Source organism: Dermochelys coriacea, chromosome 8 (assembly GCF_009764565.3).
Source record: "Dermochelys coriacea isolate rDerCor1 chromosome 8, rDerCor1.pri.v4, whole genome shotgun sequence".
Classification (NCBI taxonomy): Eukaryota; Metazoa; Chordata; order Testudines; family Dermochelyidae; genus Dermochelys; species Dermochelys coriacea.
Window position 1 is genome coordinate 30930577 of NC_050075.1, and position 21683 is coordinate 30952259.

At 42.5% G+C, this 21683-nt stretch overlaps 1 protein-coding gene across 3 annotated transcripts in view; it reads left to right on the forward strand.

Moving 5' to 3' along the window:
- The window catches only part of SPDL1 (spindle apparatus coiled-coil protein 1), a 49071-nt gene extending 38830 nt beyond the window's left edge, over positions 1 to 10241 (forward strand). For all 3 annotated transcript variants that reach the window (XM_038414130.2, XM_038414123.1, XM_038414127.2), the window contains one exon: positions 9416 to 10241. In XM_038414130.2, the coding sequence (XP_038270058.1) occupies positions 9416 to 9566 (151 nt within the window). In that variant the 3' untranslated portion in view covers positions 9567 to 10241. The remainder of the gene's footprint in view (positions 1 to 9415) is intronic.
- Positions 10242 to 21683: the final 11442 nt, after the last annotated feature.

Sequence of the window (21683 nt, forward strand, 5' to 3'; positions counted from 1 at the left end):
CCATGCGTCCCCTCCCCCCCAAAGATCTAATTAGCATATCTCATTTAACAAGGGATTACCTTCCTGTATTCAAGCCAAAATCTAATACCTCAGAGGAATCAAGCCTTCATTCACCAGATGTTACAGTCCCTTGTCTTCTACTTAGACAGGACTACATTTTAAGCTATTTGTATCTTCTTTTTCTTCGAGGAGTGTCCCTGTAGGTGCTCCACTTTGGGAGACTTGATGCCCCGTGCTTGTAATCAGAGATTTGTGGTACGAGTGCCGGGTTGGGCCGCGTACATGCCATTGCCGTCTTGCGCTGCTCCGAGTGGTTACATAGCAGTGTCTAGCCCAAACCATCGATCAGTTTCTTCTCTGCCACCTTTGGCTTGAGTTGGAGCAATCAGCAACACCTTCTCTCTCTCTCAAGATAAGATTAGCATTAGATAGTTTTTAGTGGTAGGATAAGTAATAGTTAGATATCCCTTACCTCCATTTATTTTACCAAAAAATTTTTTTCCTTTTTTCTGTATTTACCCTCAGTAAGAAGATAGGTTTAGGTTCCCATAGACTGTCTGTACCCTATTGAATTTTGGAGACAGATTTATCTGGCATGCCTGGATGACTAGGTTTCAAACTGTCTGACTTGCAGACTTTCTATCCCGGTATCTGAAGGACATGAACAGTGCATCCGTGTCTCGGCGAGACCCAAATTTCTCAAAAGCGTCCACATTGCTGAAACCTCATGGCCAGAACCAGGAAGGCAAGGGATCTCCAACTGAAATTGCTCATGATGGAGACCTCAGACCTTGAGTCTCAGACACCTCCAGGCCAACAGTCTCCATCAGCAGCATCTGACAGAGTACCTGCTCTTACCTTCCCTCACCAGGAGCATTTACCTAAAAAGGCCACAAAAGAGAGGGCTCAAACTTCTATTCAGAGGGAATTGGCTAAGATCCCCACCTGCCAAGTCCATCTCGAACCAATTGCATCGAGTGCTTCGGACTCATAGACCCTGGGTCCTTCCAGCAGTGGGAGCTCTCATAGAGCAAAGGACCCAAAGCGGTCAAGCTCTAACAGCACCTCAAAGAGCACAACAAAGCCCTCCACATCACCACCCATGGAACCTGTGGTGCCTGCACAGCTCAGCCTAAAACCCTCGTCACTGGTGCCTGTAATGCATATGGCTGCACTGCCAGCAACGCTGACGTCAACACTGATACTGTTGGTACCGCACCAGTTCTTATGGCATGCGGATCTGTGGGAATCCTCAACCCCTGAATTGCCGCTCCTCAGTACTGACAGCACTCCAACCTGGTCGGTACCAAGTCCACTGATGACTTCACCTTGCTTAGCTCCACATCTTTAAAGCGACAAGGATGAGGAAGATAGAAAAGTGTTTACACACCTCATCACTCCTCACCCAAACTGGGGCCATCCCACCAATCAAATTACCCTGCAGCTGCAGATGCATGCTTTTGGTCTGGGCACACATGGGCTCTGCCTCCCAACATCGCAGACGTCCTATCCCATCAAGACCCACACCTCCGCAGTTGCCGCCACCATCTCTCCCCTCGCTTTTGGATACGCATGAGAGAAGGGCAGAGGAATTCTCAGATCAGGAAGCCTTACCACCGGCTAACCTGTCATCTTTGTCACCTGATGAAACAATAATGCCCCTATCACAGGGACGACTTCAAGCTGTTCCAGGACCTTTTTAAGAGAGTAGAAGAATCCCTGGACATATCTCAGGAGGAGCTACCAGAATCACAGTACAATCTGTTGGATATACTCCAGATATCCACTTCCAAGATTGTATTGCCAATCAATGACACTATTATGGAGCCTGCCAAAACCATCTGGCAGATGCCCAAAATAGCGCCACCTTCCTGCAAAAGATCTGATAAATACTGTGTTCCAGCCAAAGACGCTGAATTCCTTTTTACACACCCCACACCAAATTCCCTGGTAGTGAAGTCTGTTTATGTAAGGAGGAAACAGCACCAAGCCAGAACAACTGCTTATGACAAGGACCGAAAGAGGCTAGACCTCTTTGGTCACAAATCATGTTCGTCTGGCACACAACAGTTCTGCATAGCAAACTATGCATCTTTACTACCCAAGTACACTCTCTCTCTCTATCTTTTCAAAGATATCTGAACCTATTGACCGTTTGCCAGATGAAAGAACAGTTCAAAGTCAACATTACAGAAGGCCACCTCATTGCCAGGCCTCCCTGGCCTCGGCAGACATGGCTGCACAATCCATAGCAACGTGTGTGGTCATGCGCAGTGCATCTTGGTTACATCTCTCCAGCTTTCCAAGGGAATTCCATTCGACAGTGGAGGATCTGCCCTTTTAAGGCCCAAAGTTGTTTGCGACCAAAACAGATGAGTCCCTTCACACTCTCAAGGACTCAAGGGCAACCTTTAAAATCTCTGGGCATCTATACACCTGCAAAAAAAAAAAAAAAAAAAAGAGAGAAAAGAAACAGGGCAGATATTATACACCGAGATTCTGCTTAATGCCGTACTCGCAACGCCACAGGCAGTATGACTAACTGCATAGACAAAGATGTCAGCAAAACCAAGATTAACCCTCAACGTCTCAGCAATCCACTCCAGACAACAATTTTTAAGGTGTGATCAAGGTGTGACCACCATGCTCTCTAACTCCAGAAACAGAAACAGGATCTCCTGACAGTTCGGAGATAGCTTGTCACCATTTTACCAAGTGTGAAAACCGTCACAACAGACAGATGGGTTTTAGAAATTTATCCAAAAGGGTTACTCCATCCCCTTTACTTCTATTCTACCTACCTCTCCCCTCCCGCCCGCCTTCCCCATCCCTCTTTAGAGACTCATCTCACGAGCACCTGCTGCAACAGGAAATAAATCACCTCACACAACTCGGTGTTGAGGAACCCATACCAATGCAACGTGGGGTGGGGGAGGGGGGTGGTGTTCGCATTATTTTCTAACACAGAAAAAATCTGGCGGGTGGAGACCCATCCCGGATCTACAGAAACTCAACAAATTCGTAAGAACACAATGTTTCAAAATAGTGTCATTATCTACAATAATTCCAGCATTAGAGAAGGGAGATTGGCTCTCAACCTGCAGGACTCATATTATCATGAACCCCTCACACAGAAGATTCCTGAGGTTCACCCTAGGGAAACATTTCCAATACAAAGTACGACCCTTCGGCCTGTCCACCGCTCTGAGGGTTTTCTCCAAAGTTCTAGCTTTCGTGTCGGCATACCTCCTCAGATACTGAGTAATGATATTTTCATATTTGGACGACTGCCTCATAAGGGCATCAATGCAACAAGAAGCAATAAACGCCATGCAGAGTACGATAACCCTTTTCACGAGCCCAGGATTACAAATAAACGCACAAAAGTCCACACTTGTTCCTGTCGAGAATCTGGAATTTGTAGGAGCCTGTCTCGACTGTTTAACAGCAATACTACCTCAACAATGCTTCCTCACACCAGTCAATTTAATTTTGGCAGTGATGGACAGCCCACAAACATCTGCCAAAATATCTTTACGGCTCTTGAGGCATATGTCAGCATCGACATCTGTTGTCAAACAAGCCAGACTTCACATGAGATGCCTGCAGGCCTGGCTTCGAACAGTGGACACACTGCACAGGCACTCTCTATACAGGCGCCACACAGAATAAGAGACTCCCTAAAATGGTGAACATAACCAAAGAACGTCTGTATGGGAGTCCCATCTGAAATCCATGCAATCACTTTCTACCTCTAAATACACAGCCATCAGGATCCTCACGGACAATATAACATGCACGTTTTACATAAACCGCCAAGGGGGAGCACAGAGACAATACATCTTCAGAATTGGTGCATCAGCAACCACATCAATATATTGGCATCCTACTATCTGGGATTTCAGAACACAACAGCAGATGCCCTAAGCAGAGTTCTCACAAACCCATGAATGGGAGATGGATCCTGGAATTCTACGTGCAATATTCGAACTATGGGGATTTCCCACCATAGATCTCTTCGCAACAGTACAGAATACCACACAATATTGCTCCAGAGCAGGATTGGGACACCACTCCCTAGTTGATTCTCTCCTCATCCAATGGGATGCGCTGCTAATGTATGCATTCACTCCGACCCCACTCCTACACCGGGTCACTCACAAGACCAAGAAGGACAAATTCAGAGTCATTCTGATAGCTCCTACGTGACCCAGACAAACGTGGTTTCCATATCTCCTTCAAATGGCAGTGAGCCCACCTCAAACCCTTCCCCTAGTACCTCACTTTCTATCACAATATGCAGGACATGTCCGCCACTACACCTCACGGCCTGGTTACTCCATGGCTGACTGTGGTCGAGGAGGCCTGTTCAGATGAAGTAAAAGATATATTACTGAAGTCGGAGAGCAAGTACAAGAAAGACCTATATCCATAAGTGGAAATGATTCAGCGTTTGGTGTCGAGATAAACAGATCTTACCAACATCTTCCCCTTTACCAAGGGTCCTGGACTACATGCTATAATTAAAAAAAATCAGGGCTTTCCACAAGCTTCATCAAGGTACCCTTGGCAGCTCTTCCCTCTTTCTGTGACAAAGTGGATGGAGCCACTATATTTGCCCACCCGATGACTAAATGCTTTCTTAAGAAGAAAAGGAGTACTTGTGGCACCTTAGAGACTAACAAATTTATTAGAGCATAAGCTTTCGTGAGCTACAGCTCACTTCATCGGATGCATTTGGTGGAAAAAACAGAGGAGAGATTTATATACACACACACACAGAGAACATGAAACAATGGGTTTATCATACACACTGTAAGGAGAGTGATCACTTAAGATAAGCCATCACCAGCAGCGGGGGGCGGGGGGAAGGAGGAAAACCTTTCATGGTGACAAGCCGGTAGGCTAATTCCAGCAGTTAACAAGAATATCAGAGGAACAGTGGGGGGTGGGGTGGGGGGGAGAAATACCATGGGGAAATAGTTTTACTTTCTGTAATGACTCATCCATTCCCAGTCTCTATTCAAGCCTAAGTTAATTGTATCCAGTTTGCAAATTAATTCCAATTCAGCAGTCTCTCGCTGGAGTCTGTTTTTGAAGCTTTTTTGTTGAAGGATAGCCACCCTCAGGTCTGTAATCGAGTGACCGGAGAGATTGAAGTGTTTGGTGACAATGTATACCTTCAAATCAGCGGCACTGCGATGGGTACCCGCATGGCCCCACAGTATGCCAACATTTTTATGGCTGACTTAGAACAATGCTTCCTCAGCTCTCGTCCCCTAATGCCCCTACTCTACTTGCGCTACATTGATGACATCTTCATCATCTGGACCCATGGAAAAGAAGCTCTTGAGGAATTCCACCATGATTTCAACAATTTCCATCCCACCATCAACCTCAGCCTGGACCAGTCCACACAAGAGATCCACTTCCTGGACACTACGGTGCTAATAAGCGATGGTCACATAACCACCACCCTATATCGGAAACCTACTGACCGCTATTCCTACCTACATGCCTCTAGCTTTCATCCAGATCATACCACTCGATCCATTGTCTACAGCCAAGCGCTACGATATAACCGCATTTGCTCCAACCCCTCAGACAGAGACAAACACCTACAAGATCTCTATCATGCATTCCTACAACTACAATACCCACCTGCTGAAGTGAAGAAACAGATTGAGAGAGCCAGAAGAGTACCCAGAAGTCACCTACTACAGGACAGGCCCAACAAAGAAAACAACAGAACGCCACTAGCCATCACCTTCAGCCCCCAACTAAAACCTCTCTGGTCACTCGATCACAGACCTAAGAGTGGCTATCCTTCAACAAAAAAGCTTCAAAAACAGACTCCAACGAGAGACTGCTGAATTGGAATTAATTTGCAAACTGGATACAATTAACTTAGGCTTGAATAGAGACTGGGAATGGATGAGTCATTACACAAAGTAAAACTATTTCCCCATGGTATTTCTCCCCCCCACCCCACCCCCCACTGTTCCTCTGATATTCTTGTTAACTGCTGGAATTAGCCTACCTGCTTGTCACCATGAAAGGTTTTCCTCCTTCCCCCCCCTGCTGTTGGTGATGGCTTATCTTAAGTGATCACTCTCCTTACAGTGTGTATGATAAACCCATTGTTTCATGTTCTCTGTGTGTGTGTATATAAATTTCTCCTCTGTTTTTTCCACCAAATGCATCCGATGAAGTGAGCTGTAGCTCACGAAAGCTTATGCTCTAATAAATTTGTTAGTCTCTAAGGTGCCACAAGTACTCCTTTTCTTTTTGCGAATACAGACTAACACGGCTGCTACTCTGAAACCTGCTTTCTTAAGGGCATTGAAAGTGCCTATCCCACAATAAGGAACGCTTTGCCCATGTGGGACCTCAAACTTGTCCTACATGGGCTTATGGAAAAACTATTTTTGAGCCACTCGCCACATACTCACTCCTCCACTTATCCATGAAGGTGGCCTTACTTATCTCCATTTCCTCTGCCAGAAGGCAGGGAGAACTAGGGGCATTAATGGGGCACACCCTGTATACAACTTTCTTAAGAGACAAAGTTGCCTTAAGACCACACCCCAAATTTCTACCCAACATCGCCTCTCCCTTTCTTCTGAATCAGCCTATCTATTTACCTGAGTCTTTTTTTCCAAAACCACATGCAGATTGAAAGGAGGCATCACTCCCACACGCTGGTCGTTCATCGAGCCCTAGCTTTCTACATTGAAAGAACAAAATCATTTAGAAAATTTCAAGACTATTTGTTGCTATATCTGCTTCTCCTATTGGTCGTTCTGTCTCAAAATAGAGACTAAGTGGATATCAGGATGCATCCACCTCTGGAACTGGTAGATGTAGAGTTCATTGTTATCAAAACTCTCCAGAGTACTTTGGACATCAGTAGCCATCTTCAATAATGTCCCTATTGTTGACATTTGCGGAGCAGCAACTTAGGCATCAGCCCATACATTTACAAAACACTATGCCTTAGAGCAACTGTCTGCTTTGGACTCAAGGTGTTATCCGCCATGCATACTGCAACTCTGAAGCCACCCCTCCCCAACTGAGAGGCACTGCTCAACAGTCACCTAAAGTGGAGCGCCTACAGGGACGCTCCTCAAAGAAGAAAAGGTTACTCACCTTGTGCAATAACTGAGGTTTTTAAAGATGGCTATTCCTGTGGGTGCTGCACAAGCCTTACCTCCTCCCCTCTCCTTTGGAGTTTCATGTAGTTTCTCTGGGGTAGGGCAGCAACAGAGGGACGGTTGGCTGTGCACCACTATGTAACCACTCGGAGCAGCACAAGATGGCAATAGGCATGCACGGCCCAATCGGGCACTGCTACCACAAATATCTGATTACAAGTGCAGGGCATGAAGATACCTAAAGTAGAGCACCCGCAGGGACAACCATCTCAGAAAACCTCAATTACTGCACAAGGTGAGTATCCTTCTCATTTACAGAAAGAATGAAAGGCCAATCTATTTCTCTGCAGTAGTTGTCAAAGTGATTTTCAGGTTGTTTTTTGACCTGTTAGGAAATAACTGAGGTGTAGTTCCCCATATGATAGTGCATTCCACTTGAGCTCAGTCCACATCTACTAAAAGATGTTCCCATAGCAGAACTGCAGCTTGTTCTTCTCTTCAGACCTTTGCCAAGCCTGATGCCACCTTACCTGCTTCCAGAGAGGACCCTGCCTTTGGTGATGCAGTTCTCTGAACAGTTCTTGACTTAGCTTCCCAGTACCCACCGCCTCTTTGAATTACTTCTTGGGAGTCTCCTATGGGGAAGTGCCCATAGAGACATGTACTCTAAGAAGGAGAGGTTACTTACCTTAAAGTAGCTTGTCCTTGTGGAAGCTCCACCTCCCTCCCTCCTTCCCCTCTGCTGTGGAGTCTCTGGCTTTGTTGCTGTGAAGGAACTGAATGATCCCCTTGTTTGCATCATAAAGTGTTCTGTGCAGGTGTGGCCTGCAAGCACTACTTTGCATTCTCCTTTCAAGAGCGCATGGGCACTCGCATCCTATGGGGGGACAAAAAACATCTAAAAGAATTCAAATTGCTGTAAGGTAAGAAACCTCTCCTTTGTTAACTTGTAAAGATTACATAGGGAGCCTAGCTCTTGGCCTGCAGTTTTTATTGAAGGCTTATTGAAGGTGACAAATGAGTGCTTTCAGGGACTTCTGTGCAGCATACCACAACTGGTGAGAATTTTATGCCATTATATTTGGTGTAAAAACTAAGTGGGATGTTTTGCAGATAGATGGGGTCAGGTGAGGACTCTAGAAGTCAGGTTCATGTTCCAACAAAGCTTTTCAAGTCCCCAGAATTAGATTTTCTTACCCAGATGTGTGGATCTTATGCTGCTCCTCTCTTTCCATGGCAAATGATCTCTGACAACTGCAGCACTTGTTTGCATGGAAAAATAATAGGAAAACCATTTGCATTGAAAATGGTTATAATACAGCAGTAAATGAGGGGCCAGCACTATATGATGGGCAAGACCTATTAGAAAATAACTGAATAATCCCTTATATATGTTGGAAATAGATTACAAGCAGTATGATTCAACATGACATGTCTGATGTACTGAAAGTTGACAGACTTGTAAAAATCACTTATCGTTAGCTTAATTAGTTAATATTATGCAGTTTGAAAACTTTTGTGTAGTTGTAGCTTGAAGTCTGAGAACCTGTGTCTTAATGGAGGTCTTACACCACAGTGTGGAAGCCAACATTCCCCCTCCCCCCCCACACACCTGTTTAGACTACAGGCAGATTAAAAACATAGCTTTGCCAAATTATGATAACCTTTGAGCCCAAGTAAGTCAATAAAAACTGATTGAGCTTCTAAGATGTTACTGACCATCAGGGCAGAGGCTACTGTAGCAGAGAGCCTGGATGGAAATTGTTTGCACTGAATTTGGCCCTATATTTTTGTCTGTTGCAATACAAAAGTTGAATTGTGACTTTGCCACTTTATGGTCATATGTAATGTGTTAATCAGGAACTGATAGGTAGCTTTCTCCTGGAGCTTGTGCTTTTGTGTGTGACTGGTGTTCATCTTTTGTTCCACGCATGGCATGATACCGTTTCAAGGAGGATAACAACCAATTACCATCTTTGATCATCCGTTTCAAACTGGTTCAGTAGATCAAACAAATTGGAAACCAAAAGCTTTTTAAAGTGGCAAAGTAAAGATGGGGAGCATTGCTATGTGAATTCAAAACAGTTTTGATGTTTTTATATTTTCAAATCTTGTAGTAAAAATACTAGCTGACTCTACTTTCTCTTGTGGATAGGGCAATTGGGTATTCCATTTTGGTGCTTGACCTAAGTTAAAATGAGACCCACAGCCTTGATTTTCTTTAATTAAATATGTATTTAGAATGGATGCTTTGCCTGTAGGTTAACAGCTGGATCCAGATTTGAAACTGTGGAAAATGAAGACCTGCATGAAAAAACAATCAAGCCTGAGAAGAAAACACGAAAGAAAACATACAATACATTATATGTGTCTTCTAAATCAACTCCTGAAACACAATGTCCTCAGCAATAAAACTCAGTTTTTCCAGAGCAAATCTGGAAACTTAGTCTTGCCTTAAAGGTTCTGTTGTGCGGCAGTGAATACGTAGTGTACCGTTTAAAGCTCAGAATGACTAGAGTTGACTATGGACGTACTGTGAAGCTATATAATAAATACAGATATAAACTGAGTAGGACTGCATGTTTTTGTAGTGAATAAAATATTGTGACACTGGACTGATGGAAGGGAAGATAGAGAGAGAATAATAAATACCAATGTTAAATTTCCTAAAGGTTGTTTTATTTGTTTTAAATGGGCACCTTTCAAAGCTACATTTTCCCCCAATGTGTAGCAATTTCTGATTTTCAGCGCTCCCTGTATACTTAAATCCCATATTTAACACCTCCTTTAAAAGTTGTATGAAGGTTCGGTGCATTTGAAATGCTAAGAAGTATCTTGTAAATGTACCAGCCGTTAAAATAAACCTTGCTTTACTCCTTTCTAAGGTGCCGATAAATGTTGCATTATATGACAAAGTGCTTAGTTTTCTAAATGTAAAATTCTAAAAAAAAATTCAGGAAGTCTTTTTGTAATATTCTGTGTGTAAAAACTGTTACTGCTCTTAATGTAATTACTTTATTAATTTTGTTTGTAGAATACAAAACATGTAAGCTTTCTGTAACAATAAATGGCTTATTGCAACTTGCACATTGTACTTGGAATTAATATGCAGGTTAATTCTAATGGATGTTTGTGTTCCCAATTAAGACTTCTAAACTACTTAATTAAATTTGAAGTATGATAATTGCTACAGTTGCTCTGGTTTCCCCTAGCGGCTAATTCAGCCCTTTCAAGTGCTTGCCAATAGCCTTTGTAGCTAAGATTTCTGTAAGTCTTAGTTGGAAAATTATTCCAGTAGTTTTTACCCACTGATAACCTGGTTGAGTAAGTATTTATGCACTTGTGCCCTGATCTCTTCCCACCCCTCCACCCGCAAGGCACTAATCCCCTAAAACTTCCATTGAAAACTGTGTGCACCAAACAGGAAATGTAAACACTCCTAAATGTGGATGGCTGAAGTTAGGCTCCTAAATGTGTTCAGCACTTAAACCAAAGTGTATCCAAGTTTTTGTGTTAGTTGCAGGTAATCAATTATTTAGAAAACTGAGGTGACTAAAATCAAAGTTAAACTTATTACACAGCATGAGTCTTAGCCAGCAGTAGAACATGACCATTGTACAATCCTGTTCTACTTTCAGCAGTTCAATTAATTTTTTTCTTAGCTTGTGTTGTACTGATGCCCTTACACACAAGGCAAGTGATTTAAAAAGAAAAAAGGAATCTCCGCCCTGGTAGAGTTGCCCCTGCCTGGACACTGATCAGCATATTTGTGTCCCTCCACACTGGGTCATGTTGAGCTCTTAACCTTCCTTTAAACTGAGGAGGCTGCATCCCATTCCTTGGTCTCCTGGTGCACTTCCTGGGCACAGACAGTTACCCTTGCACAGAAATGGAATTACATTGCCCAGCTGCCCCAGGACCAGTGTTGATTCCCTATTGGTTTCACTATATGTTCTCCTAGAGTTCCAACCTGGTGGGTGCTCTGGGTTTACAGTTCACCTCTTTGGTGATGTGTAATAGGTATTGCACATAACACACAGGTTTGGCAATGATTTAAATACAATTACATTAGATTGAGACAAAAATAAAATCTTACATTCATTTCCCTGCCTCAGTTTCCTTATCCTTTGGGAGTTTTCTCTGGGCTTAAGTCCAAGTCCTTTTGAGTGTCCAGGATCCTTCTGTGGCTACTAGCTTTTTTGAATCATGGAGTCTGTCTTCTTCAGGTCAGCATGCTTTTCCCTGGGCTGGTTCCACAGTTAAAAATACTTCCCTATGTCAGAACTACATGCCCCTTTTGTTCCTCTCACCTGCCCTATGAATTTCTTGAGTTTATAAATCCTAACACAAATGTCTGGTTCCGATGTTCTTCCTCTGAGAGAAAATTCCAGGCCCCAAACCCTATCACCCTGCAGAAAAGTTAGAGAAATTTTCTTCCCAAAGGCTACAACCTTCCTATTGTTCAAAGGTGGTCAAATTCAAATGGAATTTCTTCTGGTTCACTCCATTATCATACGTGAATTTCAGTCCAAAATGGAGGTAAAACAGCAGAAGGCGGCAAGCCCCACGTTCAAAATGGACATCACCACCTTGCACAAACACTCTAATATCAAACAGAATTCATAAGCTATATAAATTCCCTAAACTATCATTATGGGCACTTCAACATTGGCTCAGAATAGCTTCTTAAAAATAAACTCATACCATGGGCTAGATCATCTTTCTGTGGGAGATGAGGATGAAAACCTGTGGAATAGGAGACCTGCCTTTCAGATATAGAACTGCAGAGTATATTGCACATAAGGACTGAGATGTATTGTCAAAGCTGTGCTGGTAAGTTTGCATTCACATCACTTGTATGAATACTAAATCCACAGAGTCATGAATTTTGTTTTTAAATCTTAAATTGACTTAAAGTTTATAATTAACTTGAAGTGGCTCTAAGTACTTAGTCCCTACAGCCCCTTCCCAGCCTTGCATCCTACTTTAGTGCTGCTATTCTATTTTTAAATTCTTGAGCCACTGCATTTGAGGACCCTTAAAACTTAGCCGGTAAGTGATAGCAAAGAAGGGGGGTGTATCTCTGTTGTTCGATAGCAGTAAATCAGGAACTTTAGCTCACATCAACCTGCTTTTTCTTGATCTTGTACATGAAAACTGTGTCCATGATTTTCACCAAGGAAAATATTGATGACTTTTGGTTTTATTTGATTTTCAAAAGTTCCTCCAGGTAAAAGATTAGATTTTTTTTCTAAGGCTTTTCTTTCTAAAAGAATCCAAAATTCAGTTCAGGAATGTTAAAATGCTGTGTTAAATAAGCGAGTATAAAATCAAAAATAGATGTGCTGCCTTAGAGTGGAATTAGTAAAAATATCACTAAGCAGGAAATAGACTTGAGTTGTAAAGTAAGAATTGCATGGATTCTTGCAAGAACTAACAACTGCCTTCCCGTTGTAAAGCTATGTCTCTACTTTAGTTCAGTCTTGATCCATAAATGATTAAATGAGTACAGGTTTTTATTGCCCTAAACCAGTGATTTTCAACCTTTTTTCAGTTGCAGACTCCTAAAAAATTTTGAATGGAGGTATGGATCCCTTTAGAAATCTGAGACCTAATCTATGGCACCCACGGATTCACAGACTACAGATCGAAAACCACTGTCCTAAACCTACTTTCATATTTGAGGTCAAGCGGGGGTAGGGCATCTAATTGTTGATAGCCAGAGAAAAATGTGGTTTAAAACTACTTGTGTAACAGTCGATACATACAGAAATATTGGGTCTTTTTTTTTTTTTGAATCGTCAATTCAATTAGGCAATTCTTACCCAGAGAAACCTGATAGCCCCCAGAGAAGAATGACGCTTGCAAGGGGTTCCTTCTGTCTCTAATAATTCTAGAATGAACATACTTGAGACTGATCCAAACATGTACATGCACCCTTAATATAAAGGGGAGGGTAACAACGTTCCTGTATACAGTACTTAAAATCCCTCCTAGCCAGAGGCAAATATCCTTTTACCTGTAAAGGATTAAGAAGCTCAGGTAACCTGGCTGGCACCTGACCAAAAGGACCAATAAGGCAACAAGATACTTTCAAATCTAGTGAGGGATGGTGGAAGGCTTTTGTCTGTCCGTTCTGTGGGCTTGCCAGAGAGAGAGAGCAAGAAAGCAAGCAATCCAACTCCATTAGAATTAGTAAGTATTAGCAAGGAAATGCGTTAGTTTACTTTTGTTTTGGCTTGTGATTTTCTCTGTGCTGAGAGGAAGGTGTATTCCTGGTTTTCTTTTTGTAATTTTAAAGTTTTTGCCCAGAGGGAAATCCTCTGTGTTTTAAATCTGATTGCCCTGTGAGATTAGCTTCCCTTCTAATTTTACAGAGGTGCTTCTTTTACCTTTTTTCTTTCTAATAAAGTTCTGTTTCTTTTAAGAGCCTGACTGATTTCTCTATTGTCCTAAGACCCAGGGGTTTGAGTCTGTGATCACTTTGTAACCAATTGGTTACGATATTATTCTCAAGCCTCCCCAGGAAATGGGATGTAAGGGCTTGGGGGTAGGGAGATATATTGGAGCAATAGGAACTCCAAGTGGTCCTTTCCCTGATTCTTTGTTAAATCACTTGGTGGTGTCAGCCTACCCTCCAAGGGCAAAGAGTTTGTACCTTAGGGAAGTTTTACCCTACGCTGGTAGAAATAAGCTTAGGGGGTCTTCCATGCAGGTCCCCACATCTGTACCCTAGAGCAGTGGTTCTCAAAGCTGGTCCGCTCCTTGTTCAGGAAAAGCCCTTGGTGGGCCAGACCAATTTGTTTACCTGCCATGTCTGCATGTTCGGCCGATCGGGGCCCCCACTGGCTGTGGTTCGCTGGTCCAGGCCAATGGGGGTTGCGGGAAGGGGGGCCAGCAAGTCCCTTGGCCTGCGCCGCTTCCCACAGCCCCTATTGGCCTGGAGCGGCGAACCACAGCCAGTGGGAGCTGCGATCGGCCGAACCTGCGGACACGGCAGGTAAACAAACCGGCCCGGCCCACCAGGGGCCTTTCCCTGAACAAGCAGCGGACCGGCTTTGAGAACCATTGCCCTAGAGTTCAGAGTTGGGAGGGAACCCTGAAACAAGGTAAACCTTGGCAGGCAAATCTGGCAAGTCACTACTAATAGAGAAATAAAATAGGTTAAAGTATTCATATGTGAAAACTGTGAAAGGCTAAACACAGGACTTAAAAGTGTGCATTGGTCAACTGCCTCCAGTATTGCTTTTGTCAATGCAGTTTTCTAAACTGTCAGCTAGCTTAGTGAATATTTTATATTGATACTTAAACAGCAGCATTGCGCTTCCCTGCCAAATTGATTAATCCAGCCAATAAATTTTATTCCCAACTGGGCAACTTTACCTAACAGTATATTTCCAAGCATCTTTGAGTCATCCTTTAGTGTTACTGTTCCCATATTCAAAACTTATTGATTGCATGACAATTTCTACTTCATAAGGCTTCTTTAGTTTTAGATGCTATTTAGATTGTTCTATGAATAAGTTTGTCCATCTTGTTTGCAATGCTGCCAAAAGTGTCAGATCCCACTCAAACCAAAGTTCGAAAGATTTTTTTTTTTCATCAGCAGTTCTGCTTATTCAAGTCAAGTTAGACTGTAGTACTGCAGCATAAAATTTAATCTACAGTATAGTGCCAAGCTGATTTGAAATACAAATTAACTTTCATATTAAATATGTACTTCTGTAACCATAGGCCAAATAGTGAAGATATATAAACTTCAAAGAGCTGGGAAATCTTTCTTGGGATATATAATATTGATGGGAAAAATCATTTGTAAATCAGATCAGCTACTTGTTTCGCACTGGAAAGTAATCCTTGTGCTACATTGTAACACAAGTAGCTGAGGAATTGTTCTGAGACAACTACGTTATATTAAATTATTTTATTAATATTAAAATATTCTTAAACTTCTATATGTGGTTTGTTAACTTTAATACTGAGTATATGTTTTTATCAGTGAGATATTGATCTCTATCTTGACAACTTGGATTCCTGACAAAGCTACAGAATATGAAGATTTTGGTTTAATTTAAATATTTTAAGATTAATTTTGAAGAGGAAATAAATGAGTTTAGTTAATACCAGAAGCAAAACATCCTGACCACAAAAAGCTGACTAAAAATCAAGTGGCTCTTAAACTATGAAACTGGTTACTTTTTTTTATTATACTTGCCATGTCACTTTTGAACAAGCAAAACTTAATCCTTGGGATCTTGAATGGCATTATTTATATTGCTATAACCCTTTTCACAGAATCATAGCTAAAGTGGGCATGACTTGAAAAATGAAGACGTACTATCTCCTGAATTTAAGCATACCAAAGTATCTCATGTGTCTTCCACGATAAATTACAGGAAATAATGCACAATGCTATTTACCTTTATTGCAGTCTCACCTTTTAACAAACTAAAACTACTCAAGACATATAGCATTGGAGCATAATTATATATTGCATTACATCCCCTTTGTGTATGTCTGAGTTATAACTATATGTAGCATGTTTATCTTAAGTTTATGTAAAATAGTAAGGACTCATGTTGTGACATTTAGGTGAGGGAAGGGAGGAATGGGCAGTAAAACTGGCAAGAGGCACATCACATGTTTCCACTAAATATGAATTAATTCTCTACAATGGATTTTCATAATGGTATTACAATGAATATGCTTTTACTAGGAAGTGTTATTCTTTTTTATTAGGTGGTGTCGCAGGATAGAGGTATAAAACCTTCGAATGCCCTGCTAAAGAGCCGGCTTCCCCCTGCTTCCCTGTAGGGTGGCCGGGTACATGGGCCAAGACCCTTAGCTGGGAGCCCAGCTACAGGCCCTAAGGAGGGCAGGCTCAGTGTAATCTGCTGAGTCAAGTGGAACCAGCTGGGTTGCTGACTGGGAAGAAATATAAACCCAGGGAAGAGCTTAAGGGGTGAGGCTAACCAGACAGGAGGATAGGAGGGTTATGGCTCTGTCTCTGCTGCCTGACACAAGCCTCAAGGGCCAGGGGACCCAGTGAGGGGTTGGAGTGGGGACTGGTGTTGGGGGGAATTGGGACTGTACAGCCACTGTAAATAAAAGAACATGGGTTAAGTACCTGCAAGAGGCACCTGAGACCCTTTCTTTTTCCAGGCCAGGTGCAGGGACAAGGGGAAGGAAACTTGTGCTGCCCTGGGACAGGTGGCTTCTTTAACAAGTGGAGGATAGATAGAGTATCTTTCATTGGATACTTTCTTAACCGTTCCTCCCCCGAAGACTGAGTTTTGCCAGCAAAAAAAAAAAAAAGACTTAATGGAAGATACTTTAGGAGGAAATGTAATTACCATCCACTCATCATTTTCTCCTATCTCTCTTACTACTTGTTCATTTATTGGTGATGGGAGCTGTACAACGAGAAGCCAAAGAGAACAGAAAGAAGGGTTTGTATTAAAAGTACTACATCTAAAAAGAGACTACCTTAGTCCCATCGTGGACTTGAGGAAATTGAACAGTTATGTCAGAAAAAGCAAGATGCACGTGTTCTGGCTCCTACCAACCTTATCCTTAACCAAAGAGTGGTTCAGCGCTGTAAGTGTTATAGTGTATCATAGCAAGGTTGCGCTTTCCAAACATTCTTCATAAGTTGAAGCTGCCTTCCTTGTAAATAATTATATATTTTTTAAAAATAGAGACTATCCAAATTGTTACTGACTTTAAACTTAGTGCCTAAGAAGACCAATCGTCTCCAGAGTCTCCTGTCACACAGTAGGTTTCAGAGTAGCAGCCATGTTAGTCTGTATTCTCAAAAACAAAAGGAGTACTTGTGGCACCTTAGAGATAACATATTTATTAGAGCATAAGCTTTCGTGAGCTACAGCTCACTTCAGCGGATGCATTTGGTGGAAAAAACAGAGGGGAGATTGATATACACACACAGAGAACATGAAACAATGGGTTTATCATACACACTGTAAGGAGAGTGATCACTTAAGATAAGTCATCACCAGCAGCAGGGGGGGGAAAAAGAGGAAAGCTTACTTTGCTTGTCACCATGAAAAGTTATTTCCAGCAGTTAACAAGAATATCTGAGGAACAGTGGGGGGTGGGGTGAGGTGGGGGGGGAGAAATAACATGGGGAAATAGTTTTACTTTGTGTAATGACTCATCCATTCCCAGTCTCTATTCAAGCCTAAGTTAATTGTATCCAGTTTGCAAATTAATTCCAGTTCAGCAGTCTCTCGTTGGAGTCTGTTTTTGAAGCTTTTTTGTTGAAGGATAGCCACTCTTAGGTCTGTAATCGAGTGACCAGAGAGATTGAAGTGTTCTCCAACTGGTTTTTGAATTTTATAATTCTTGACGTCGGATTTGTGTCCATTCATTCTTTTATGTAGAGACTGTCCAGTTTGACCAATGTAAATGGCAGAGGGGCATTGCTGGCACATGATGGCATATATCACATTGGTAGATGCGCAGGTGAACGAGCCTCTGATAGTGTGGCTGATGTGATTAGGCCCTATGATGGTGTCCCCTGAATAGATATGTGGACAGAGTTGGCAACGGGCTTTGTTGCAAGGATAGGTTCCTGGGTTGGTGGTTCTGTTGTGTGGGATGTGGTTGCTGGTGAGTATTTGCTTCAGATTGGGGGGCTGTCTGTAAGCAAGGACTGGTCTGTCTCCCAAGATCTGTGAGAGTGATGGGTCTACATACTACATAGAGTGCTTCCGCCAACGTGCAGGAGCTGAAATTGTGGAAAAGCAGCATCGCTTGCCCCATAACCTCAGCCATGCAGAACACAATGCCATCCACAGCCTCAGAAACAACTCTGACAGCATAATCAAAAAAGCTGACAAAGGAGGTGCTGTCATCATCATGAATAGGTCGGAGTATGAACAAGAGGCTACTAGGCAGCTCTCCAACACCACTTTCTACAAGCCATTACCCTCTGATCCCACAGAGTTACCAAAAGAAACTATAGCATTTGCTCAAGAAACTCCCTGAAAAAGCACAAGAACAAATCCACACAGACACACCCCTAGAACCCCAACCTGGGGTATTCTATCTGCTACCCAAGATCCATAAACCTGGAAATCCTGGATGCCCCATCATCTCAGGCATTGGCACCCTGACAGCAGGATTGTCTGGCTATGTAGACTCCCTCCTCAGGCCCTATGTTACCAGCGCTCCCAGCTATCTTTGAGACACCATTGACTTCCTGAGGAAACTACAGTCCATTGGTGATCTTCCTAAAAACACCATCCTAGCCACTATGGATGTAGAAGCCCTCTACACCAACATTCCACACAAAGATGGACTACAAGCCGTCAGGAACAGTATCCCCAATAATGTCACGGCTAACCTGGTGGCTGAACTTTGTGACTTTGTCCTCACCCATAACTATTTCACATTTGGGGACAATGTATACCTTCAAATCAGCAGCACTGCGATGGGTACCCGCATGGCCCCACAGTATGCCAACATTTTTATGGCTGACTTAGAACAACGCTTCCTCAGCTCTCGTCTCCTAATGCCCCTACTCTACTTGCGCTACATTGATGACATCTTCATCATCTGGACCCATGGAAAAGAAGCCCTTGAGGAATTCCACCATGATTTCAACAATTTCCATCCCACCATCAACCTCAGCCTGGACCAGTCCACACAAGAGATCCACTTCCTGTACACTACAGTGCTAATAATTTGATGGTCACATAAACACCACCCTATATCGGAAACCTACTGACCGCTATTCCTACCTACATGCCTCTAGCTTTCATCCAGATCATACCACACGATCCATTGTCTACAGCCAAGCTCTACGATATAACCGCATTTGCTCCAACCCCTCAGACAGAGACAAACACCTACAAGATCTCTATCATGCATTCCTACAACTACAATACCCACCTGCTGAAGTGAAGAAACAGATTGACAGAGCCAGAAGAGTACCCAGAAGTCACCTACTACAGGACAGGCCCAACAAAGAAAATAACAGAACGCCACTAGCCATCACCTTCAGCCCCCAACTAAAACCTCTCCAACGCATCATCAAGGATCTACAACCTATCCTGAAGGACGAGCCATCACTCTCACAGATCTTGGGAGACAGGCCAGTCCTTGCTTACAGACAGCCCCCCAATCTGAAGCAAATACTCACCAGCAACCACAAACTACACAACAGAACCACTAACCCAGGAACCTATCCTTGCAACAAAGCCCGTTGCCAACTCTGTCCACATATCTATTCAGGGGACACCATCATAGGGCATAATCACATCAGCCACACTATCAGAGGCTCGTTCACCTGCACATCTACCAATGTGATATATGCCATCATGTGCCAGCAATGCCCCTCTGCCATGTACATTGGTCAAACTGGACAGTCTCTACGTAAAAGAATGAATGGACACAAATCAGATGTCAAGAATTATAACATTCAAAAACCAGTTGGAGAACACTTCAATCTCTCTGGTCACTCGATCACAGACCTAAGAGTGGCTATCCTTCAACAAAAAAGCTTCAAAAACAGACTCCAATGAGAGACTGCTGAATTGGAATTAATTTGAAAACTGGATACAATTAACTTAGGCTTGAATAGAGACTGGGAATGGATGAGTCATTACACAAAGTAAAACTATTTCCCCATGTTATTTCTCCCCCCCACCTCACCCCACCCCCCACTGTTCCTCAGATATTCTTGTTAACTGCTGGAAATAGCCTACCTTGCTTGTCACCATGAAAGGTTTTCCTCCTTCCCCCCCCCCCCCCCCCGCTGCTGGTGATGGCTTATCTTAAGTGATTACTCTCCTTACAGTGTTTATGATAAACCCATTGTTTCATGTTCTCTGTGTGTGTATATCAATCTCCCCTCTGTTTTTTCCACCAAATGCATCCGATGAAGTGAGCTGTAGCTTACAAATCTTTGCTCTAATAAATTTGTTAGTCTCTAAGGTGCCACAAGTACTCCTTTTCTTTTTGTCACACTGTAGAAAGCCTATCAGGGAGGACCAACGTAAAGGGTCAAATTAAGAATACCTGGGCATACAGGTCCAACAAAATAGGGTAGGGGGTGGCTGAATAACAACAAATTCAGTGAGACATATCAAGAAAATGTTTATCACTGGTATAAATTCGAGCTAATGCGAGTTAGCTAATGGATTAACTTGCTCCATTAGTCTAAATTGGGCATGGTGAGTTGCACACTAGTAATGCCTACATCTTAAAAAAAGGGCTAAAGATTTCACTACAGAGGTGGGAATAACAGACTGGCTCTTGTGAGGGGAGAATTTCAGTGGTTCAGAATCCCCTTTAGGGTAAATTCCCATTTCTGTATATCAAATGACATTTTAGCACTAACGATAGAAGGTACCTTTCTCAAGTTGACTTAAAATAATCAAGTGGTCACTTGGGAACTTCCATCACCCTTCTGAAAATACCCTTTTTCATAAGCCTGCACCACATAGGGCTTGAATTAACAACAAAACAAACAGAACTGAAACACTCAAGTGGGCAGACAGGACTGATGTTCGCAAGCTAACACTCAAGATTTGTTGTTGCTCCACACTGTCTTCAGTAAATTGAAGCTTGGATTGGCAGTGTCTGTGCTTGCGTATGTGGTCTATGAATGAAATGAAGATTGAAATCATAGGATTATCAGTGCAGAATGTCATACCAGCATTAGAGTTACTGAATATTTTAGAAATGTTTAAAGGTAAAAAGCAGGTGCAAAGAAATCTTGTACCAAGTGAATTTATCCCACTGAAACAACTTGGGAACATAACTCCATCTAAAGGATTCTTTTAAGCCTCTGTCCTTGTAAGACCAGCTAAGAGAGAGAAGTGAAGGTGAAGCTTCATGTCGTAGGTCATCTGTATCTTGCTCTCCAACTCAACTTTGAACACCTAGATTATATGATCTTTACATGCCCAAAATTTAGTTAAGTCCATTGGAGTTTTGAGCATGGACTGTATGGTCAGTCTGTAAGTGGGAAAAATCCATGTTTTTCTTGAGCTGTGGTTTGTGACATTACAATGGAATATTAAAGTTCTTCACTATTTTGAACTAGAGCACTTTAAGCAACTAGCATTACTGTTTACTACTTATTGCTCTAAATGTTCCATGAAAGATTTCAAACCTCATCCTCCTCGTTTGCAGCCATATTTTTGCCCTTGCTATGTCTATGCTATGAAACTATTCTGCAGGACAGGGCTAAAACATGGAAGTTCCTACACAATTAAGTCGCATCTTGTTGGACCAGTTGGAAAAATGGAGATTTGAACTACAAGATTCAAATGTTCAGTGTTGAGAACTGCAATGTTATGATCAGGTCATAGAGCACAGTAGCCTTCTACTGTAGATGGGACCATGTTCAGAGCTGAAAAATGTGTGGTAAAAGGCAGTGTTTGGCATGACTCCTTTTCCATCTTGTCTGTTCATATATTACTGTCCTTGTCCTGTTGCTAAGACACCCACTTCAGGTCACCCCTCCCCCACAATAGGCGTGACCTTTTGGCAATGACTGAC